We start from the raw sequence: 20,517 nt of genomic DNA, 5'->3' as shown, positions 1-20,517 counted from the left end.
ATATTCGTTCCACCGGATTTAGATTACACGACTGAAAATGACCCATGTAATCCTGGCCTAAAGAGAATATTCAGGGTGGTCCGAGAAAAAAAAAAAAAAGAACCAACGTGTATATTTGTGAATTTCAATCTTAAATGCAAAGTAATCTTGTCAAAATCGGCTGCAACACTTTGTCCAGTGTAATCCCGCATAGGGCGTGCTCAATAATTGACATTTGTTTTCTAGCATTTTAGAGATGTCCTGTGTTCTATAAAGAACATCCCTAAAGCATGCATGCACCAAAGCACACGACTTACCTTTATAAAGGCTGCATCCCATGTCTGCAGAATGTGTGTGTTCTGAGGGACAGATTTAACCAAAGAAAAAAAATGTACATAAACCACTCACAATTTTGAAGAGCAAGGAACCCCATTCTTCTACATTAATATAAAGAAAAGGCTGTGGTTTGGCTTATTCATACACAAGCACAGTGGCCTCCCCTCCATCTGGTCACTGGGGAGGGGGCTGCTGGGAGGAGCAAAGGCTGCTGGGAGATGTAGCTCTCCCAGCGCCCGTTACAGGGAACATACGGGGTTGGGTCACACATACCGGGGGTCACACTCACACACCTTCTGACATACTCACCGCTGCTGCGGGAGACCGGGTCCAGACACTGGTGGAAGAAGACAGCGCTGTGGAAGGCGAGTAATTAAGGACTATTTAAGCTAATTAGAAACTTCCAATTGCTTAATTATTTCCTCGGTGGGGCGCCGGGGTCCCAGAGCAAGTCCAGCTGACTTTTCCTAAAATTAACAACTGGAAGCAACAAAACTACATTGCTAGAATATAATGGACACTTTGATGGGTGACTGAGTCTGGCGATGCAGCAGCTGCGGCTTCTTCTCGCGCAGAGTTCCATTGTGCTTCATCTGTGACTTTGTACATGTGTTAAACGAATTCCTGTGCGGTGAAAGTCGCAGTCCGGCGTCTCTGGTACACTGAGCAGCTTTTCACTGCGCCTGCGAAGCGTGTAAAACTCAAAAGTTGAAGATGGCGCGCTACATCTCTCGTAGCAGCTCAGGCTTGTGCCGTATGGCGTATAGATACTAGGGCAGGTTTTTAGAAGTGTAGATGTCGCCCATAGCAACCAGATTCTAGCTATTATCTTCTAGTAAGTGATAGATAAGTGATAAGTACAATCTGATTGGTTGCTGTGGGCAACAACTCCACTTCTAAAAACTCACTTTACTAAATATACCCCATGGTGCATGAGGACACCCCTGTATGTAGCTCATATGCCAGTTAGGTTACTTATAATTAAGTGCTCTACTCTCTGCACTCCAAGTGTAATCTATGGCCATTGCAATTGCATTTTAAAATATACAGTCAGGTCCATAAATATTGGGACATTGACAGAATTTTCATATTTTGGCCTCTATTCACCACCACAATGGCTTTGAAATGAAACAAACAAGATGTGCTTTAACTGCAGACTTTCAGATTTAATTTGAGGGTAATTACATCCAAAATCAGGTGAACGGTGTAGGAATTACAACGGTTTCTATATGTGCCTCCCACTTTTTAAGGGGCCAAAAGTAATGGGATAAACTAAACAATCCTAAATCTAACTTTCACTTTTTAATACTTTGTTGCAAATCCTTTGCAGGCAATTACAGCCTGAAGTCTAGAATGCATAGACATCACCATACGCTGGGTTTCATCCCTGGTGATGCTCTGCCAGGCTTCTACTGCAAATGTCTTCAGTTCCTGCTTGTTCTTGGGGCATTTTCCCTTCAGTTTTCTCTTCATCAAGGAAATGCATGCTCAATCGGATTCAGGTCAGGGGATTGACTTGGCCATTGCATAACATTCCACTTTTTAGCCTTAAAAAACTCTTTGGTTGCTTTTGCAGTATGCTTCGGGTCATTGTCCATCTGCACTATGCAGCGCCATCCAATGAGTTCTGAAGCATTTGACTGAATATGAGCATATAATATTCAATAATAGTCTGTTAAAGTCATTAATACAGTTGTAAAAAGAAATGTTCTCAGGCAATCTACTGAAAATCGGAATCTTAATAGAACTGTGGAGTCTCCCATTTACTGTAAGCACTAGAATATCTATTTACATTCATCCAATGTATAAAATACACAAATTAGATTTGTATTATTTCCTCTTCACAAACCACTAATAATAATAGATTATAATAATAATAATAATGTCTTGGCGAAGAGTTCGGGCAGACGCTAATAATGGTTTTAATTTCTACTAGTTTAGTTCATATTGTATAAAAATGAAGCACGGCCGTGCACCAAAACCCAGATCATCGTGCCAACTAGGTTCTTAACGGCTAACGCAGAGATGAACAAATGGCTCCTGCATGTTTTCGCACTGTGCATGTCCCAAGCCGAGCGCACGCATCTATAGGCGCTGCCAAGTCATACTGAAAGAGCAGCGCGAGTGATAAGGTGTTTGTGAGGTCACTGATTCCTCAGGAGAGATTACAGGCTGTACTCTCCCGAATCTGGATTCAGGCCACGAGACAATTTCCAGTGTATATAGACAACGGGTGCAATTTTCGCCGCAGAGTCATTTTTTCTAATTAAAATAAAATAAAAAAATAAAATAATTGCCCTTTCAAAATTTCTGAACGGTCTCCATCATAACGGACGGACTAAAGATGACCAGGAGACTGTGTGAGGGATGTATTCGAGTACCGGTTATATAAACCTATAAAAAAACAGCTTATTCTATTTTTGCCAATCTTAAAGGCATGCACACCTGTAGTAATAATATCAGAGGAAATGACAGACTTATCAAATGCTACAAAGCAGCTGGGGGAATATGAAGAGTACATTATAACATATATGATACAGTTTCTGCAGCGTGAATGAGCAATAACCGGCTTTGCCGAGATAAAGACAGACCAGGATATTGTTACGAATAGTTCCAACAACATGATATTGTACAATACTATAAGCAGATCCAAAGGGCCATTTAAAAGTAAAAAAAAAAAAAAAAAACACACAATCCCCAAAACACAATGAAAACATGATTAGTGTACAAATTGCTAAAAAGGATCACACTCTGCTTCTCCAACTACTTCTCCCCTCTACGATAAAACAAACACTCCAATATAAAGGACGACAGAACCCTCTATATTTGGTGACTGGTTCACATTCGTATTTTTTTTTCTGTATAATCCTTTCTATACAAATGTAATGAATTCAATGTGCCCGATTCTGAGTGGGTCGCAGCGGCGATATCTAAAGACGCACCAAGCGGTATTTCAGCATCTGTGGACATTGGCAGTGAGCGCCTTAGTCCTTGCACATTCGGAGGCACAGATCTCCACCAGGGAAGGGCTTTGTAGCTGCAAAATACGCAGCCTCAGACCCAAAGTTTCCCACATACGGTAACTCTGGTAATAGGTAATATAGTGTTCACTCTAGCACCCGGCACCTGTTAAAACCTGCGCAGTTCGTATTTCCTGCCTGTGGGGGGGAGGGCCCTCACTTCTGTGATGCTTCTAGCACACACACTGCCTAATCTCAGCAGTTTGTTGCATCAGCTGAGTGTGCTAGAAGCACCAGAGCAGAGAGCAACACCCCAGGCAGGATAGAGGAACTGCACGGGTTGTCCCTGGTGCAGGGTGCTAGAATGAAGACTAGGCAACAGATCACTCTTCTAGAACCCACTCCGGGTACACCCACTAAATCAGTGCTATTTTGCACTCCTCCAGGTTTAGTTTTTCAGGACCAAATTGTTTAAATGGGATGGTCAGTTACAGGGGCGCTCTACACTTTTCGGGAGGGTACACAGTAATTTTATTCCCACAGAAGGACTTTAACTCTAGGGCACCCCTGAAGTGCTGGAGAACGGGCCTCATCCTGTGCTTTCAATAAGACGTACCAGACACTTTCCACTTGTACTTCAAACACATAAAAAAAAAAAAAGGCAAACAGAACTACACATTCCAGCATGCCCTTCTACAGTTTTGCTATTTGGCCATGCTAAAACTATTGCAAGGCATGCTGGGATTTGTAGTTCAACAATAGCTGGAGGGCTGCTTATAGCCCACCCCTGGTGTAATGGGTATTAAAACCTGACCCGACTCATTACTAAATTAGGCCAAAAATTAACATAGAAGAATTTTAGGAGGGATAATAGAAAAAGTTTAAATGAATCCAGCAGATGCTCCTAAAGTGCCAGTCGGCTGGAGTAGTTCCAAGCAGCGGGCGTGCACTCTGAAAGGCGCTACGCAGGAAGTGGGCGTGCATCTAGAAAGGCGCTACGCAGGAAGTGGGCGTGCATCTTGAAAGGCGCTACGCAGGAAGTGGGCGTGCATCTTGAAAGGCGCTACGCAGGAAGTGGGCGTGCATCTTGAAAGGCGCTACGCAGGAAGTGGGCGTGCATCTTGAAAGGCGCAGTACACAGGAAAAGGGCGTGGGACCTTGAAACGTGATAAACATTGCAACTGAAAGTTTACAGGTTTTGTAGTTTGTAAATGAACCTTAACATCCACATCTGGTATTTCGGGCTCATTACCAGTCCCAGAGAAATGCAAGGCTAGCGGATACGGGTCAGTAGCTGAACTGTGACCTCACCTGACAAGAGCGAAACTGGTTAACGAGCAGCGTACACCTCTGGGGATCTTTCCTTCCGTCCAGACTGTCCAGTTCAGCAGCCACTTGGTTGAGCTCTTCGTCTGCATAGTAGAATTGCGCAAGAAGCTGCGGGTCCGACCTCTAGATAAACAAAGAAAAGGACAAAATCAGAGGACAGGAACAATCTGAAGATTTAAAAACAGCAGCAATAAGGCCGGATTCACAATAATCAGACTCATTTCGGTGATTCATTTTAAATACACTTTTCCCAATACAATGTATGAGTGCTGATGCGTCCTCATACATCTAAACCTCAATATTTTGCTTGCGCCAATAGTCTTTCGCCCGAAAATTAAATGGATGTGGCAAACCGCTTCTAGAGACTGCCCAGATTCATTTGATATGCGACACAGTTATACAAGTGTCCAATCAAATGAGTCAGTGCAGTCTCATGAAGTGGTCCGCATCAGTTTGCGACCAAGATGCAAAATGGCTGCTTGGCGAGACTGCAACAATAGTGTATGAGGACATATCTGTCGCAGGTGTTATTACATGAGCAATAGGTTGCACCACATTCTAAAAATTATTATATTCCAACACAGTGTCTATAATCCTGAATTAGTAATATACAGAAGAAAAAACATCTGTATGGCGTGTATGTAATGTTCAGAGAGTAAGTGCACCAACGACAACCCTACATGTGCGATTCATAAGATAGTAATCGACTGGAGGGAGAACCACTAACCCTGGACTATTATGACCTTCCGGGACCTGCAATATATAATGATAACATTGCACGAGGTAAAACGGATTGTTTTATATTCAAGTTTTAGTTGTGGGTGACATTCATTATTTTTAAATATAAGGCAAATATACCAATTAAAACACATTTTACCAAGCAACTTCTGAAAGAAAACATTGTATGTCTGTGGAGCTGGAAATTTAAATGGTCACTGTAGAACAGACATAGGAGAGAACGGTCTTGTGAGTTACAACGTCCAGGACAACTGTAGTGCACTTTTTTTTATATATATATGATCCTTATCCTATAGCTAACTGTTCTCCAGCTGAACACATCAGACTTTTACCTCTCTCCATCTATAGAGGACCGTTTTGATGTGGTTTAGTGTAAATATAATTCAATGGTGGCCGTGCTTACACAAATAACTGCACAGATACCTCCACAGACGCCAGCGTGTATGCGAGACAACCTGCTAGACAGGCACTATATATTTGTGCTCTTCCAAACATTGGATCCACAAGTAAAAAAACACGATAACACGTCCCAATCCCCTCCCTATATCCAGGAGAACGCAGCTGGGGAAAGAACAACATTAATGAGGTATTATCATCATCATTATTACAATTATTTATATAGTGCCAGCATATTCTGTTGTGCTTTACAATTGGGTAGACAATGGCAATAAAACAAGCTGGGTAATGAAAGACATACAGGTAAGAGGTTCCTGATCGCAAGCTTACATTCTATAGTGTAAATTGGAGTTTGATATGTGAGGATAATTGATACATAATGCAAATTGGTCCAGCCAGACTGCACAGGCTCCTGGTGAGCTGTATGATCCAGTCACACAGCAGTGTTGGTCTGGGGTCAGTGGGTTGAGTGTAGATATGAGGAAGTTGGTTCAGCTCACAAAATGGCTGTCTCAACTGGGTCCAGGCAAGTGATTGTGACTGAGATGTCATAAGCCTTGGAGATAAAGTGGAGAGTGATGAAGTACAAACCAATCAGCATCCAACTGTCATGTCACAAGCGGTGTTTGATAAATGACAGTTAGGAGCTGATTGGTTGGTACTTTATGTCTAAGATTTAGTACATCTACCCCTGTGTCTCTTGCCTCAGTGAGGAAGTTGGTTCAGCACACAAAATGGCTGCCTGAACTTGGTCCAGGCATGTCGATGTGGGAGAGATGTATGATAGGGCGACTGACGGGCGGATAAATGTCTTGACCTGGTTTGCCTATTTTTCGAGGTGAAGCCGGGCCAAAACCGCCGGCATGTATAATCTCCTTGTTTGCTGAAGAGGGAGAGTGCTAAATCACTTGGCTGGTGAAATGCACTCTCCCACTTTCGGCTTCTGACCGGCGCTTGCAGTGTCTGCGCGCATGCAGCGGGCAGGGAACCGGTAACTGCAGCACAAAACGTGCGCAGCTACTGATTTTACCACTAACGCCACTTCATACATCTACCCCTCTGATCTATCCTGATCATGACAACAGTTATATACAATCATATATCTAGTACTGGGGAGGGAATAATAATAATATTAATTTATATAGCACTTTTCTCCTAGTAGGAGTCAAGGGTTGGGTATGAAATCCCAACTGTCGGGAAGCCGCTGTTCAGAATACCGACAGTGGCATCACGACAGCCAGAATATCGACACCCATAAGAACGGCCTAACCCTAACCCCCCCATTCCTAGTGCCTAAACCTAACCTCCCTCTCCCCGCACCCTAATCCTAACACTACCTACCCGGTGCCAAACACTAACCCTCCCCCTAAATACCTAATCCTAACCCAACTATTTTACGCTAACCTCCCCCTAACAGCCCAATACTTAAGTTAAATTGCTTTACATTTGGTTTTACAGCACAAAATACAGAACAAGCTTTGACAAGGGACATTAGTAAAATGCTTAGATAAACAAGAAAGGCTTGAGTCTATTTTTGAAGGACTCTAGAGTGGAGGCCTCTCAAACTGTGCAGGGAAGCGAGTTCCATAGAGTTGGAGACACAAAGCTGAAAGCTCGACCCCCAGATGATTCGTCAACACATCAAAGTAATCGAGTGGGACAGTAATAAGGGATCCAAAGCTGCTTCAGGTACCTTGGGCCCTGGTCATGTAGGGCTGTGAAAACAATTCACCATCTTACAAGCAGCCAGTGAAGAGAGTAGAGGAACGGGTGTTAAGCTGCATTTTGTACCATCTGCAAGCGGCGAGTTTTAAATTAGAATTTCATATAGTAGGGATTCCTGTAGTAATAGAGGAAAGGTTCCATTTAAATCCCTCTGAATTGGTTACAGCTGAGCTGCAAACCCGCTTTCTGCAGAATCATGTTGCAATATCTGCATATACAGGGCTGTAATTACAGCCGAGCAGCACGGCTCCCATTTCTCCAGCACGGCTCCCATTTCTCCAGCACACAGCGCGGCTCCCATTTAACCTCTATGCTATGAAGTAACCATTTCACCTGTTCACTAGTAAATATTTCCAAATGGCAATTCAGAAGTGGTCAGGGACAGACTCCTAACGCTTTATGTATGCTGTATTGTCAAATAACCAGAACTGTGATTGGTAACATTGATTGATTGAACAGTCAACCAAACTGAACTGGACTAAAAGGGACTGCCAGCCATTGGGTGTCTCACCAACCGCTACAGATGAAAGAGAGATCAGCACTGGCAGGCCCAACTTGCTCTTACTGGCGTGTGTACTAACCACTGTTCTGATTTGGCTACATCTGCTATTCATTCAGGAGTCACATTCACTCTAAATACACTGACAAACCGCTCCTCTCCATGTTGCAATACACTACTGGTGGAGCTCCGGGAAGTCATAACCCCTCCAGAGAAGTGATGGGCATCGAAGGCTGTACCATCGATGGCTTTAAACCACTGGTATTAAACAAAGCGAGTGCTGCACATGCCAGCGCCCCTGATGTTTTCTCAACATCGGGCGCCACGATCGATTGTGCAGCATCGGTACTGCGACATGGATGGAAAAACGGCTTGTCATCGTTCATAGTCCAATCGATGGCCATCCTTACATACAGAGGTATAGTTTGACAAAGGTTTTCATATTGGTCGTGTGTATCCAACAATGCACAAAAATATTCTCCAAAAACATGGAAGAACTAACTAATAATGTGGATCATTCGATTATGTTTGCATTACGGTTTTTAATTATTATTTATCGAATTGGTTCCTTCTACTATATTAACTGCTCTTTGCTGGCACTGGAGTTTTCTGTGAGCCGTTAAAGCCACAGCGGGATTAATGCTCAGTAGTAACACTCACACAGCATGCTTTCAAAGATTAATCAATGTGACCTGTGTCAATATATTCCTGACGTCCACAGATCTGGAAGCTTGTGAACCTGATCACGTTATTGTCTGCGCAGAGGAACCAGGGCAATGTATCAAGAAGCTTCGATTTTCTGTGCTCTCCCCAAAAAATAATTTTGCATCATGTGCTTTTTCTAAAGCACATGTTTATTTATTTGTAGCTCAGTCTGGCTGCCACAATGCAGTCATAAACGTGATTTACGCCCAGGGAAGCAATCCTCCTGGCTTCTGTGCCTGCTCACTCTTGCAATAAAATCAGAGCTTACTGTCCTTGTTATGTTTTCGGCTGGAGACAGAATGAAGGTTCAGTGACAGAGACTTACGTGGAGGTACCAAAGGCTCCAACTTCAGAGCTGCAGACCCATTAATCAGATGTAAGGAGACTTAAAGAGCACCTGTAACCAACCATTCAAAATCCAGAGTGCTCAAGCTTATGTTTTTATATCCATCTTATGTTAAAGGGATTGTTCACATCTAAGGATCTTTAACTGGAGACATTCTCTGTAGTCTTTTGGAGTACTATCCCCCTAGAACCGTGTTACATGTACTGGTAGAACCAAACCATCATCAGCTCCTACCTAGAATACCCTAGTCAGTTTTTTTTTTGACAAATAGAGGAGGAAGGGCCCCTACTGGGTCTTTAGCTGGGTACACACTACACGGTGGTGTAACCAAGCCGACAGGATTACACAATGTAAAGATACATTGCACCAGCCATATAGAGTACTTACCAGCCAGGATCTTCAGCGTTCAGGCTTGCGGAATCGGTATTTAGTCAGACGGCTTCCCGGCATTTCATACCCAACCCATATTAATAAAAAAATAAATAAATATGAGATATGGTAAGAACTTACCCTTGTTATCTCTATTTCTACGAAGTCCATAGGGTTCCACAGAGTACCTTGGGGTATAGGTGTGACGTCAGTCGCTGGGCACCATAGAGTTAAGCTTTTCAGCCTCCCAGGATGCACTAGGGTCCCCCTCCTATACCCCGCCCCCGAGCCAAGGCACCTCAGTTAGTTATCAAGCCATAGGCCGGAGGAGGAGAAGGAAGAGAGAGAAAAAAGATCTGGACACATACAAGAATCACATTCTCACCAGAGGGAGACGGAAAACCGGTGACCAGAGCAAAGCCCATCTGCAGCACAGGTGCGACAGGGCGGGAGTCCTGTGGAACCCTATGGACTTCGTAGAAATAGAGATAACAAGGGTAAGTTCTTACCATATCTCATATTTTCTACTTCAGGGTCCATAGGGTATCCACAGGATACCTTGGGGATGTCCCAAAGCAGTATCCTTTAAGGGTGGGGACGCTCCTGTGCAGAAAGGAGAATCCGCCACCCGAAGGAAGCATCCTGAGAGGCGAAGGTGTCAAACCTATAATACCTCACGAAGGTATGGACAGAGGACCACGTAGCAGCCTTGCAGATCTGAACTGCCGAGGCACCACGTCGAGCTGCCCACGAAGGACCCACAGACCTAGTGGAATGAGCCTTCAGAGAAGGAGGGACCGGTAGGCCTTCATGAAGATAAGCTTCAGAAATAGCCATACGGATCCAGGCTGCCAAAGTTTGCTTTGAAGCAGGCCAACCCTTTTTACGGAAGCCATAGAGGTCAAACAAAGCGTCCGACTTCCTAAACGAAGAAGTGCGGTCAACATAAGTCCTTAAGGCCCGCACAACATCCAAAGAGGCCTCACCCACTGAAAGACCCGGTGAGTTAAAGGCCGGAACAACCATTTCCTCGTTAACATGAAACTGGGAAACAACTTTGGGAAGAAACTCGGGCCGAGTGCGGAGCACTGCCCTGTTCCCATGAAAAACCAAGAAAGGGGGTCTACAAGAAAGAGCCCCTAACTCAGAAACACGTCTGGCCGAAGCAATGGCCAGAAGGAAAACAGTCTTAGCTGTTAGCCATTTAAGATCCACTGAGCCCAGTGGTTCAAACGGCGGTCCTTGGAGAGCCCTCAGGACCACAGCCAAATCCCAAGGCGCCACAGGTGGAACAAAGGGCGGCTGAATGCGGAGAACACCTTGCATAAAGGTGCGCACATCCGGGATTGTAGCAATCCTATGGTGAAACCAGACAGATAGGGCCGAAACCTGTACCTTCAAAGAAGCAAGGCGAAGCCCATGATCTAGTCCCGCTTGCAGGAAGGCGAGAATCCGAGACAGACGAAACTCCCGCGGTGCATAACCTCTCGGTCGACACCACTGGAAGAACGTATGCCACACGCGATGGTATATCCTTGCGGAAGACGGTTTCCGAGCACGTAACATGGTACGCACCACAGAGCTGGAAAACCCCCGGGACATCAGCATGGCCGTCTCAACAGCCACGCCGTCAAAGACAGCCGAGTCAGATCCGGGTGAAGGCAAGGACCCTGAGACAGAACGTCCGGTCGTAGCGGCAACCGCAGAGGACTGTCCACGGACAGACCCTGAAGGTCTGAGAACCAGTGCCGTCTGGGCCACGCGGGAGCTATCAACAGGAGCGTCCCTCCTACCTGTTTGAATTTCTGGATTACCCGTGGAAGAAGGGAGACCAGAGGGAACAGGTATGCGAGCCGGAATGTCCACCGGACAGACAGAGCATCCACCAGAGACGCCCTTTCGTCTCTTGTGCGAGACCCGTACACCGGCAACTTGTTGTTGTGCCGGGACGCCATGAGGTCGATTTCTGGAAGACCCCACCTGTCCACCAGTAGTTGAAAAACGTCCGGGTGCAGGGACCATTCCCCCGGATGAACGTCCTGGCGACTTAGAAAGTCCGCCTCCCAATTTAGCACTCCCGGGATGAAGACCGCTGATATGGCCGGAAGATTGCGCTCCGCCCAAACCAGGATCCGAGAGACCTCTACGAGAGCCGCCCGACTGCGAGTTCCTCCTTGCCTGTTTATGTAGGCCACGGTGGTAGCGTTGTCCGACTGGACCTGCACCGGGTGACCCTGGAGAAACCGCTGTGCCTGCTGGAGAGCATTGAAGACCGCACGGAGTTCCAAGATATTTATTGGAAGCTCCGCTTCTGTCGGCGTCCACCTTCCCTGGAACAAGTGTGGACCCGAAACTGCTCCCCAGCCCCGAAGACTGGCGTCCGTTGTCAACAGGACCCAATTTGGAACCCAGAATGGACGTCCCTTGTTGAGGTGGGTCGTCTGTAACCACCACGCAAGGGACAGGCGAACCTCCGGGGTGAGCACAATCGTCTGGGACTTCAGAGACTGAGGCAGCCCGTTCCACTTGGACAGGATCAGGTGCTGCAGAGGTCTGGAGTGAAACTGGGCGTATTCCACCATGTCGAACACCGACACCATGGAGCCCAGTAACCTCATCGCCGAGTGTAAGGACACCCGGCGGCTGTGCAGACAACTGCGCACCCTTGACTGTAAAGCAGAGATCTTGTCCTCCGTCACGAAGATCCTTTGCTGTCCCGAGTCCAATAAGGCTCCAAGATGCAGAATCCTCCGAGACGGGATTAGAGTGGACTTCTGCCAGTTGATTAACCAGCCGTGCCGTTGCAGCAGTGCAATGGTCAGGTCCAAGTGGCGTAACAGGAGCTCTGGAGATCCTGCCACCAATAACAGGTCGTCCAAGTACGGCAACATGCGGACTCCCTGCAGCCGCAGAGAAGCCGCCATGACCGCCATCACCTTGGTGAAAACACGTGGTGCTGTCGCCAGGCCAAAAGGTAACGCCCGAAACTGGAAGTGGTCGCTGCGGATTGCAAACCTGAGGAACTGTTGATGGCGCAAAAGAATAGGGACATGCAGGTAAGCGTCCTGTATGTCCAATGACACCATGTAGTCCCCAGGTTCCAGCGCCAGAATGATGGACCGTAGGGTCTCCATCCGAAATTTCGGGACCCGCAAAGACTTGTTGAGTGCTTTGAGGTTGAGAATCGGACGATATGACCCATTGGGTTTCTGTACCAAAAATAGATTTGAATAGAAACCCTGGCCCCACTGGGAGAATGGAACAGGCACTATAACTCCAGCCTGGAGCATAGTGTGCAATACCTTCCGCAGCTCCGTAGCCTTGTTCCGGTCTGATGGCAGACCCGTAGTGAAGAATCGAGCCGGGGGTCTGTGCCGGAAGGAGAGGGCGTATCCGTGGGAAACCACCTCCAGAACCCAAGTGTCTGTCGTAGTGGTTGACCAACACTGGGCGAACTGTAGCAGGCGGCCTCCCACCCTGGGATCCCCCAAAGGGAGGCCCGGACCGTCAGGCCGCAGGCTTGTCATCTGGCTTGGGGGCCGGACGTCTGGTACTCCATGCCTGCTTCCGGGGCTTGGCCGATTTCTTAGGACCAGCCTGTCGAGGAAACGACTGTGGTTTGGGCCTGCCCTGGGCCCTAGATGACCGAAAGGACGATGGTCCAGAACCAGAAGGAGCAGCGGCCGACGGGAGACAAGCAGATTTGGCTGCCGCCAGCGTGGCCACAATCTTATCCAGATCCGGACCGAAGAGAACTTCTCCGGTAAACGGCAACGCCTCCAGACCCTTTTTGGAATCTGCGTCCTCCTTCCAGGATCGCAGCCACAAGGTGCGACGAGCAGCTACCGCTGCTGAAGAAATCCTAGACACCAGAGTACTAATGTCTAGGGCTGCCTCGTTGATGTAGGTGGCCGAATCACGGAGATTGCCAATCAACTCCGCCTGTTCGGCCGGACAGTCGGAATCAAAAGAAGCCTCTAATGAATCCGCCCAGCGCTCCATCGCTCTGGCAACCCAGCAAATGGCCATAGCCGGCCGTGCTGCCCCCCCCGCAAGGGAATAAGCGGACTTCAGGCAGATTTCCACCTTGCGGTCCGTAGCATCCTTAAGGGAGGACATGGAGGCATCGGCAATGTGGCACTACGGACAAGACGGGTCACGTGAGAATCCACCTGTGGAGGGGATTCCCACTTTGCAAAATAATTATCCGCGAACGGATAAGCCACCGCCAGGCGTCTCTGCGGCTGGTATCTTTTGCCAGGCTGTTTCCACGCCTCCTCTAAATGGTCCACCAACTGACCCGAAAGAGGAAAGACTGTGGCATCGCCCTTCACATCCTTGAAAAAGGCATACTTAGATTTAGCCGCTGGGGGAACTTCGTCCTCAATCACCAAGGCTGTGCGGACCGCCCGAATAAGTCCAGGAATATATACTTTGGACTTAGCATCAGCGTCCTTAGTATGGAGAGGTTCCTGATCGTAAGGATCCAGAATCTCCCCATCATCAGACGTCCCCTCGTCATCCTCATAAGGAGCCGACAGAGACGCCACCGGCCGTTTATGCGGCCGCATCACAGACTCCCCTTGCAACACATCCGACAAGTGCTGTACAGAACTCGTCAGGGAGTTAACCCACGCTGGCTCCTGAGAAACCGGGAGCGGGGAAATAGGGAGACTGTGGGGCACCACCAATTGTCGTGGGAAACCCTGCATGGGTGACGACACCACTGACTGCTGGGATAAACCCATCGGTGTAAACGCGGGCTGCGGAGCTAACTGGCCCACTAAGGCTGTAAGCGCCTGAGCGAAACAAGCCCAGGGCGGCTCCTGTACCGGTGCTGTAACCGTAAGAGGCCGCGCCATGGACAAACACTGCCGGCAAAGGCCCTCCGCGCTACCCTCCCCCTCCGCTAACGGTACTTTACACGTAGTACACTGTAGCCGGAGGGGAAAATCACTTTCGGACATGATGGCACCACGTATGTGACCTCTCTCACCAATTATAACTTAAATAGGCGAGAGACCACCCTGCAGCACCGCACCGCAAGGGCTTAGCAGAAAGAACAGGGACAGTAATAAAGCTGACAGTTTAGAGAAAAGTTACAGGCAGCAGCGCTAGCACAGTCACATACAATGCAAAGAAAATCAATTCCTGCACTAACAGCGCTGATCACTCAACTACGCAGACACAGGGCCTGGTAGGACACAGCGCTGCATACACAGACCTGACCACAGCGGAGGAGAGGTATGCGGGGGGACCCAGACCACGATGATTCCGTCCAGCGCTTCCAGCAGCGTTCACCATGCGTTCTGGAGAAGATGGCCGCCGAGGAGCAGAGAGGAGGCTGGCCTGGGGGAGGAGCGCTGCCACAGGACCAGTCGGCAGCATGCAGAGAGGGCTGTGTGCAGCGGGGGAGGCGCCGGCTGTGAGACAGGGAAGGCGCGCTCCCCTGGCATGCATTTAACCCCTGGGACGCCACAGCGCTACCGCTCTGCTGCGGTCCGCTGTCCCAGGGGGTAGTGGAAAGCGCAGGTTGGTCGCCTGGCTCCACGCTGCAGCCAGTCCCCAGGGAGCCCCCTGCCTGGGGACTTAGGACCATGTGACCAGCGGGGACCCACCGCGGGACCCCGCTGCTTACCTTTGTCCCCCTTGGATCCGGCCATGGTCTGGAACATCTGGGGTCACCGCTAGCTGTGACCCCAGATGCTCACCAGCATCCCCGGATCGGTACCGGCGTTCTGGTACCGGCGGGGGTGTAGGGAAGACAGCATGGACGTCAGGACTGACTGTCCATGCTGTACATCCAGATGTGCAGCCACAGCTTCAGGGGCTCTTCTAGCCCCCACTCCGACAGGTGCACCCGACGCCGGCCGGGCACCAAACTAAACTGAGGTGCCTTGGCTCGGGGGCGGGGTATAGGAGGGGGACCCTAGTGCATCCTGGGAGGCTGAAAAGCTTAACTCTATGGTGCCCAGCGACTGACGTCACACCTATACCCCACGGTATCCTGTGGATACCCTATGGACCCTGAAGTAGAAATATAAATATATATATATATATATATATATAGTGGCAGTATCACTAGAGGTGGCACTGGTGAGCAGCAGATTCTGTGTGTGGGGCAGGGGAGATCCGCCCACGCAGACTAGAAAAGCATTGTGGGAAGATGTAGAATGGCTGCCGTATGACCAGAGCCCAGCAGGAGAGGCTGCTGGTGGACACAGCCAGACAGTCCAGGTGGTGCTGCAGTGTGAGTGAAGCAGACTAGGTGGTCAGGATCATACCTGCAAGAAGGCAGGCAGATCCATATACCTCTGACACTGTCCTTGTTAGAGGCAGCTGCCAACAAGCTGAGAAAGCTATACCAGGCCAGGAGGCCAGTGTCTAGTCCTGCATGTGGCAGGTAGGACCACAAATCTCAGAGACTGAGAGACTTTCATGCAGAATAGCTGCTTCTGTAGAAAAGGTTCAAGAAGTGAGCTAGTGCCCTAAGAGTGGGCTAGGTTGTTTATTATTTTTCGGTTTCCTGATTTCACATGCTGGATGTAAAGCAGCACTTATGTTTATTTAACTGGAATGCTACATGTGGACTCTAATTCTGCACCTACTCACTGCACCACTGACCCCCAGTCTACCGAGATAATTAACCCCAAGTATCACAATACATACTAATTATAACACACACACACATATATATATACATATATACACACACATATACTAGGGACCCGCCATGGCTTCGTACAATTTGGAATTTGTGTCGATAGCCTTTATTTAACCAGCTCTTATAAGATTGCCTTGTAGACGACATTAGTCATTTTTCCTCCTGACGTCAACGCGAAAAGATTAAGTTTGCATGTGAAACACTAAAGGGCCACGTAAAGTTGTCCATGAGAAAAACAGTCTCCACTTAGATAAACTCCAGCCACGTTGAGTGTCTGTCCCTGCGCTTTATTTATTGTCATGCCAAAGCAGACGCTTACCGGGAATTGAACTCGTTTGAATTTAAAGAATCGTTTGTCACATAAATGAAATAGGAACGATTCATTTTTCTGGAGAAACCGCATAATACGTACCAGTCTCTACATCATACCTCCCAACATGACCCTCTCCAGGAGGGACACAATGCTCTGCTCCTGGACTTCCCTGGTAATGTATGATTGGTGGAGGCTCCAGAGGTGGGGCTGCAGCACAGTCCAAAATTCAAATAGGGGAGTCACACCAACTGCCAGTGAGTCCCAGCCAGTGATGTTTGGCAGTGTGTGAAATGACAGTTGGTGTGGCTCCCCTATTTGAATTTTGAACTGCGCTGCAGCCCCACCTCTTACCAGGAAAGTCCAGGACCAGAGCATTGTGTCCCTCCTGGAGAGGGTCATGTTGGGAGGTATGTCTACATGGTATAACAAAGTCCATGGTTGTGATATATCTTTAACGGTTTAGGTAGCGTAAGCTTGGACGTCAGTTTTTTCATTGACCTACTTCACTAAAATCGTCACTGCTCTGCCCCCTTATGTCATACATTAATGTTTCATACACTTAAACCTTCCTCCACAAATGCTCTATAGATTAGTGAAACCTGCATCAAAGTCCGCCCAGTGGTTCTTGAGATTAGCCCAAACATACAGACAAACGCCTACCAGGGACTTTATTTTATACTACATATAGATACACACATACACATTTATTTTAAAATATTATAGCGGTGACCCTAATTTCCACTGGTACAAAATATACTCATGGCACAGAAATGGCTCTTACAAAATATTGTTGAATAATTGCCTTCATATTTAACTGGAAGCCTGTGTCCCAAGCACAGGAAGTTCTGCAATAGGTTTAGTTTGCTGGAAATAAGAGGACTACAGATTTATTGTGGAGGGCATACTAGAGCTGTAACAAGTCTCAGCATTTCCCATGATTTTCAGTTTTAAAACAGCGAATAAAACCCTGAAGGAGCTCTCCTCGTGCAGAACCGCAGTGGAAATTAATTCCCTTATACTGTGCGGCGGTTATAATACATAGTGGGTAAATGCATCTACAGAGACAGAGCGGCCGACTCTGCAAATGTAAACACAGTTGCCATGACAACATGGCCGCCAATCACTCACACAACGTGGCTTCACAACACAACACATAGTACACGCTACACGGGGCTGTGCCATCAACCGCTATAACAACACAGGTCTGTTACTGTCATCTGTCAGACAGCATTACACCGTAACCCCAGGACTGCAGTGATAGAGGAGTCCCGTTATAGGACCATGGAATATGAGCAGAGACAATGGGCTCACAGATACAGAAAAGAAATACAATGAATGGGATGCAGTGTAAATGCACATTAGTGTTAACTTCTTTACTGAAATCAGAATAAATCAAAGGTTTTCTTTTCATGTTTATATAAGGAAGTGTAATAACTAATTTGGCATACCATACCTATAGCCCACATGCATACTTTCCATCACATTGTTCTGTTTATATATGGTTAGTGTCATATACAGATGTGTCCCATTTTACAGTTGCTTAATTTGCGTCAAAGAGCTCCTCTCTGCGCGTCAGGACCGGTGCGACTCGGCCGCACAGAGCGTCTTTTGAGCACATAGAAGCGACAAAACTACATTGCTAGCGTACACTGTCAATTTAATGTGCGACATTTGTACATCTGTGGGCTGTATTCATTTAGAAACGAAAAGCCGAGATCCACGAAAAAGTATCGCCGATTGCGACTTTTCGCCAGGCGGAAACTTATCTCCATATTCAGCTCCATCCACTTTTCGAGTCCGCTGAAAGTCGATGCAATGTAATAGGCGAAAAAGATTCACCTCTGAACAGCAGGAGAAAATGGGATTTTGGTACTTACCAGTAAATCCTTTTCTCTGATTCCACAGGGGACACTGGAGGTGCTTATGCTGGGGTATAGGGGCGTGGATAGCTGGAGCTGGCACTAATTAATTCAAAAGTGTGAAGCTCCTCCCCCTCTATTCCCCACCAGCCCTCAGTTTAGAAAATGAAGACCGAGAGGAGATGGAGAACAATAGGAGTGAAAAGGAGAAATATCACACAACAACAACAAAACCATACAACATACGGAACTAACAGGCAGGCGAAGAGCGCTGAGGTGGGCGTCCAGTGTCCCCTGTGGAATCAGAGAAAAGGATTTACCGGTAAGTACCAAAATCCCATTTTCTCTTTCATCCACTAGGGGACACTTGAGGTGCTTACGCTGGGGACGTCCCAAAGTTTTCCCCACGGGCGGGGGTGCACTGAGGGACCTGCAGAACAAGGCGGCCAAAACTTGTGAACCAATGACCAAGTGGCCGCATGGCACCATTGTAAAGTGGAGTCACCCGCACCCACAGAATGTGTTGGACCGACGATCATTACTGACATAGCTTGACTGCGGAGAGCTCGAACCACACCCAAGTCTTCTACCAAGGAGGCACCACCAAAGGTTGTCTTATGTGGGAAGCCGACCCCACCTCAGGGAGGAAAGTGGCTACCTTCCTGAGTACCGCCCTATCAGCATGAAACACAAGGTAAGGACGCTTATGGAACAGAGCCCTCACATTCCGAAACTCTGCATGCCAAAGCCAAGAAAAGCCCCAAGGAGCCATAGGTGGTACAAAAGGTGGCTGCCCCCGCAACACCCCCTGAAGAAACGGCTGCATCTCAGGAATGAGGGGCAACTACGGTGAAAGAAAATGAGAAGAGCAGAAATCTGCACTTTATAATATCCCAATCGCAGGCCAGCAACTGATCTGGTCTAGAGAAAAAACAAAACAACGGGACAACCACAAAGTTCTAGACGGAAAGCCCCGACAGGTACCCATGTCACATAAGAGCACCAGATGCGATGATAATGCGCAGCCAAAATCGGTTTCCTGGCGCTAAACATGGTGGGAAAAAAAATAAATAAAACGAGTCTGGGATGCTTTTGCATCCTAAGATATCAGTTCAAGAGCCACCCCGTAAAATGCAGTTTTGCTAATTGGGGTGGATGAAAGGACCCTGTTGCAGAAGGTCTGGGAAAGAGGAAGATGTCACGGGACTTTTGCCAGAAGGAACGGACGGTCCGAGAACCAACTAGTCCGAGGCCAGTTCGGAGCCACGAGAAGACTGAGGTCGACTTGTGTTTTATTCTATTTTGTAAATGAGAAATTAGTGAAATCGGTGTAAACCGGTAATCCAGGTTATAGGACTGCTAGAGTGTCGACTGCCGTCGCCTGCAGATCCAGAGTACTTGACATGTATGCTGGGAGATGATTATTCAATCTGGACACCATGGAGGTCCACTTGAGGACGACCCCATCGACTCACAAGTGCGTGGGACACGTCTGGGTAAAGCCTCCATTGCTCAGGGATGAATGTCCTGGCGACTTAGGTAATCAGTTTTCCACTCTCTGAATGGATGCTGCCGACAGGGATACCGACAGACTGTCATCCTACCAGAGAATCTGAGTTACTTCTCGCATGACCATGAGACCTCGAGTTCCACCCTGGAGGTTGACATAAGCGACTGCCTTCGCGTTGTCTGAGTAAAACCTCCCCGGAAGAGACCTTAGCAACTTTGCTGCTTGTAGGAGAGCATAGTAAATTACTCTGAGTTCCAACTCACTTATGGGCCACCCGGTTTCCAGAGGGGATCAACGAACCTTAAAGTGATAGTCAAGAACCACTGCTCCCCAGCCTCATAGGCTGGCGTCTGTAGTCACTTTCCGAAATTCCTGCCCCCAAGAGATTGTTGGATTGTGTCCACCAGAGTAGGCCAGTAGCCGGGACCAAACGGATCCGTTGATGTAGATGCAGGTGAGTTCCTGACCCCTGTGATAGCAGGTCTAGCTGGAACACTCAGGAGTAGAATCGTCTGAATTGTAGTGCTCCGAAAGCAGCTACTATCTTCCCCAAGAGACGTAAACCACGAAGCATGGAAACCCTCTTTGGTCTGAGGACTAGCAAATGGATATCCCAGCTTAGTCTTCTGGAATGAAAATCTTCTGAAATACTGTTTCCAGGATCATCCCCAGAAACTGGAGTCTCTGGGTTGGACTGAGGCTGAATTTCTAGAAATTGATTATCCAACCATGTTGGATGAGAGTCTGGTATGTCAGGTAGACGTGGTCTAAGAAAAGAGATTCCTATGG

At 47.7% G+C, this 20,517-nt stretch overlaps 1 protein-coding gene across 3 annotated transcripts in view; it reads right to left on the bottom strand.

Moving 5' to 3' along the window:
- Positions 1–20,517, bottom strand: part of ZFYVE28 (zinc finger FYVE-type containing 28) — a 201,091-nt gene that overhangs the window by 90,659 nt on the left and 89,915 nt on the right. For all 3 annotated transcript variants that reach the window (XM_088454967.1, XM_088454968.1, XM_088454969.1), the window contains exon 2: positions 4,587–4,727. In XM_088454967.1, the coding sequence (XP_088311093.1) occupies positions 4,587–4,727 (141 nt within the window). The remainder of the gene's footprint in view (positions 1–4,586; positions 4,728–20,517) is intronic.

This window comes from Taudactylus pleione, unplaced genomic scaffold (assembly GCF_031769625.1).
Source record: "Taudactylus pleione unplaced genomic scaffold, aTauple2 ptg000638l, whole genome shotgun sequence".
Taxonomy (NCBI): domain Eukaryota; kingdom Metazoa; phylum Chordata; class Amphibia; order Anura; family Myobatrachidae; genus Taudactylus; species Taudactylus pleione.
This window is presented reverse-complemented; position numbering and strand designations above follow the sequence as displayed.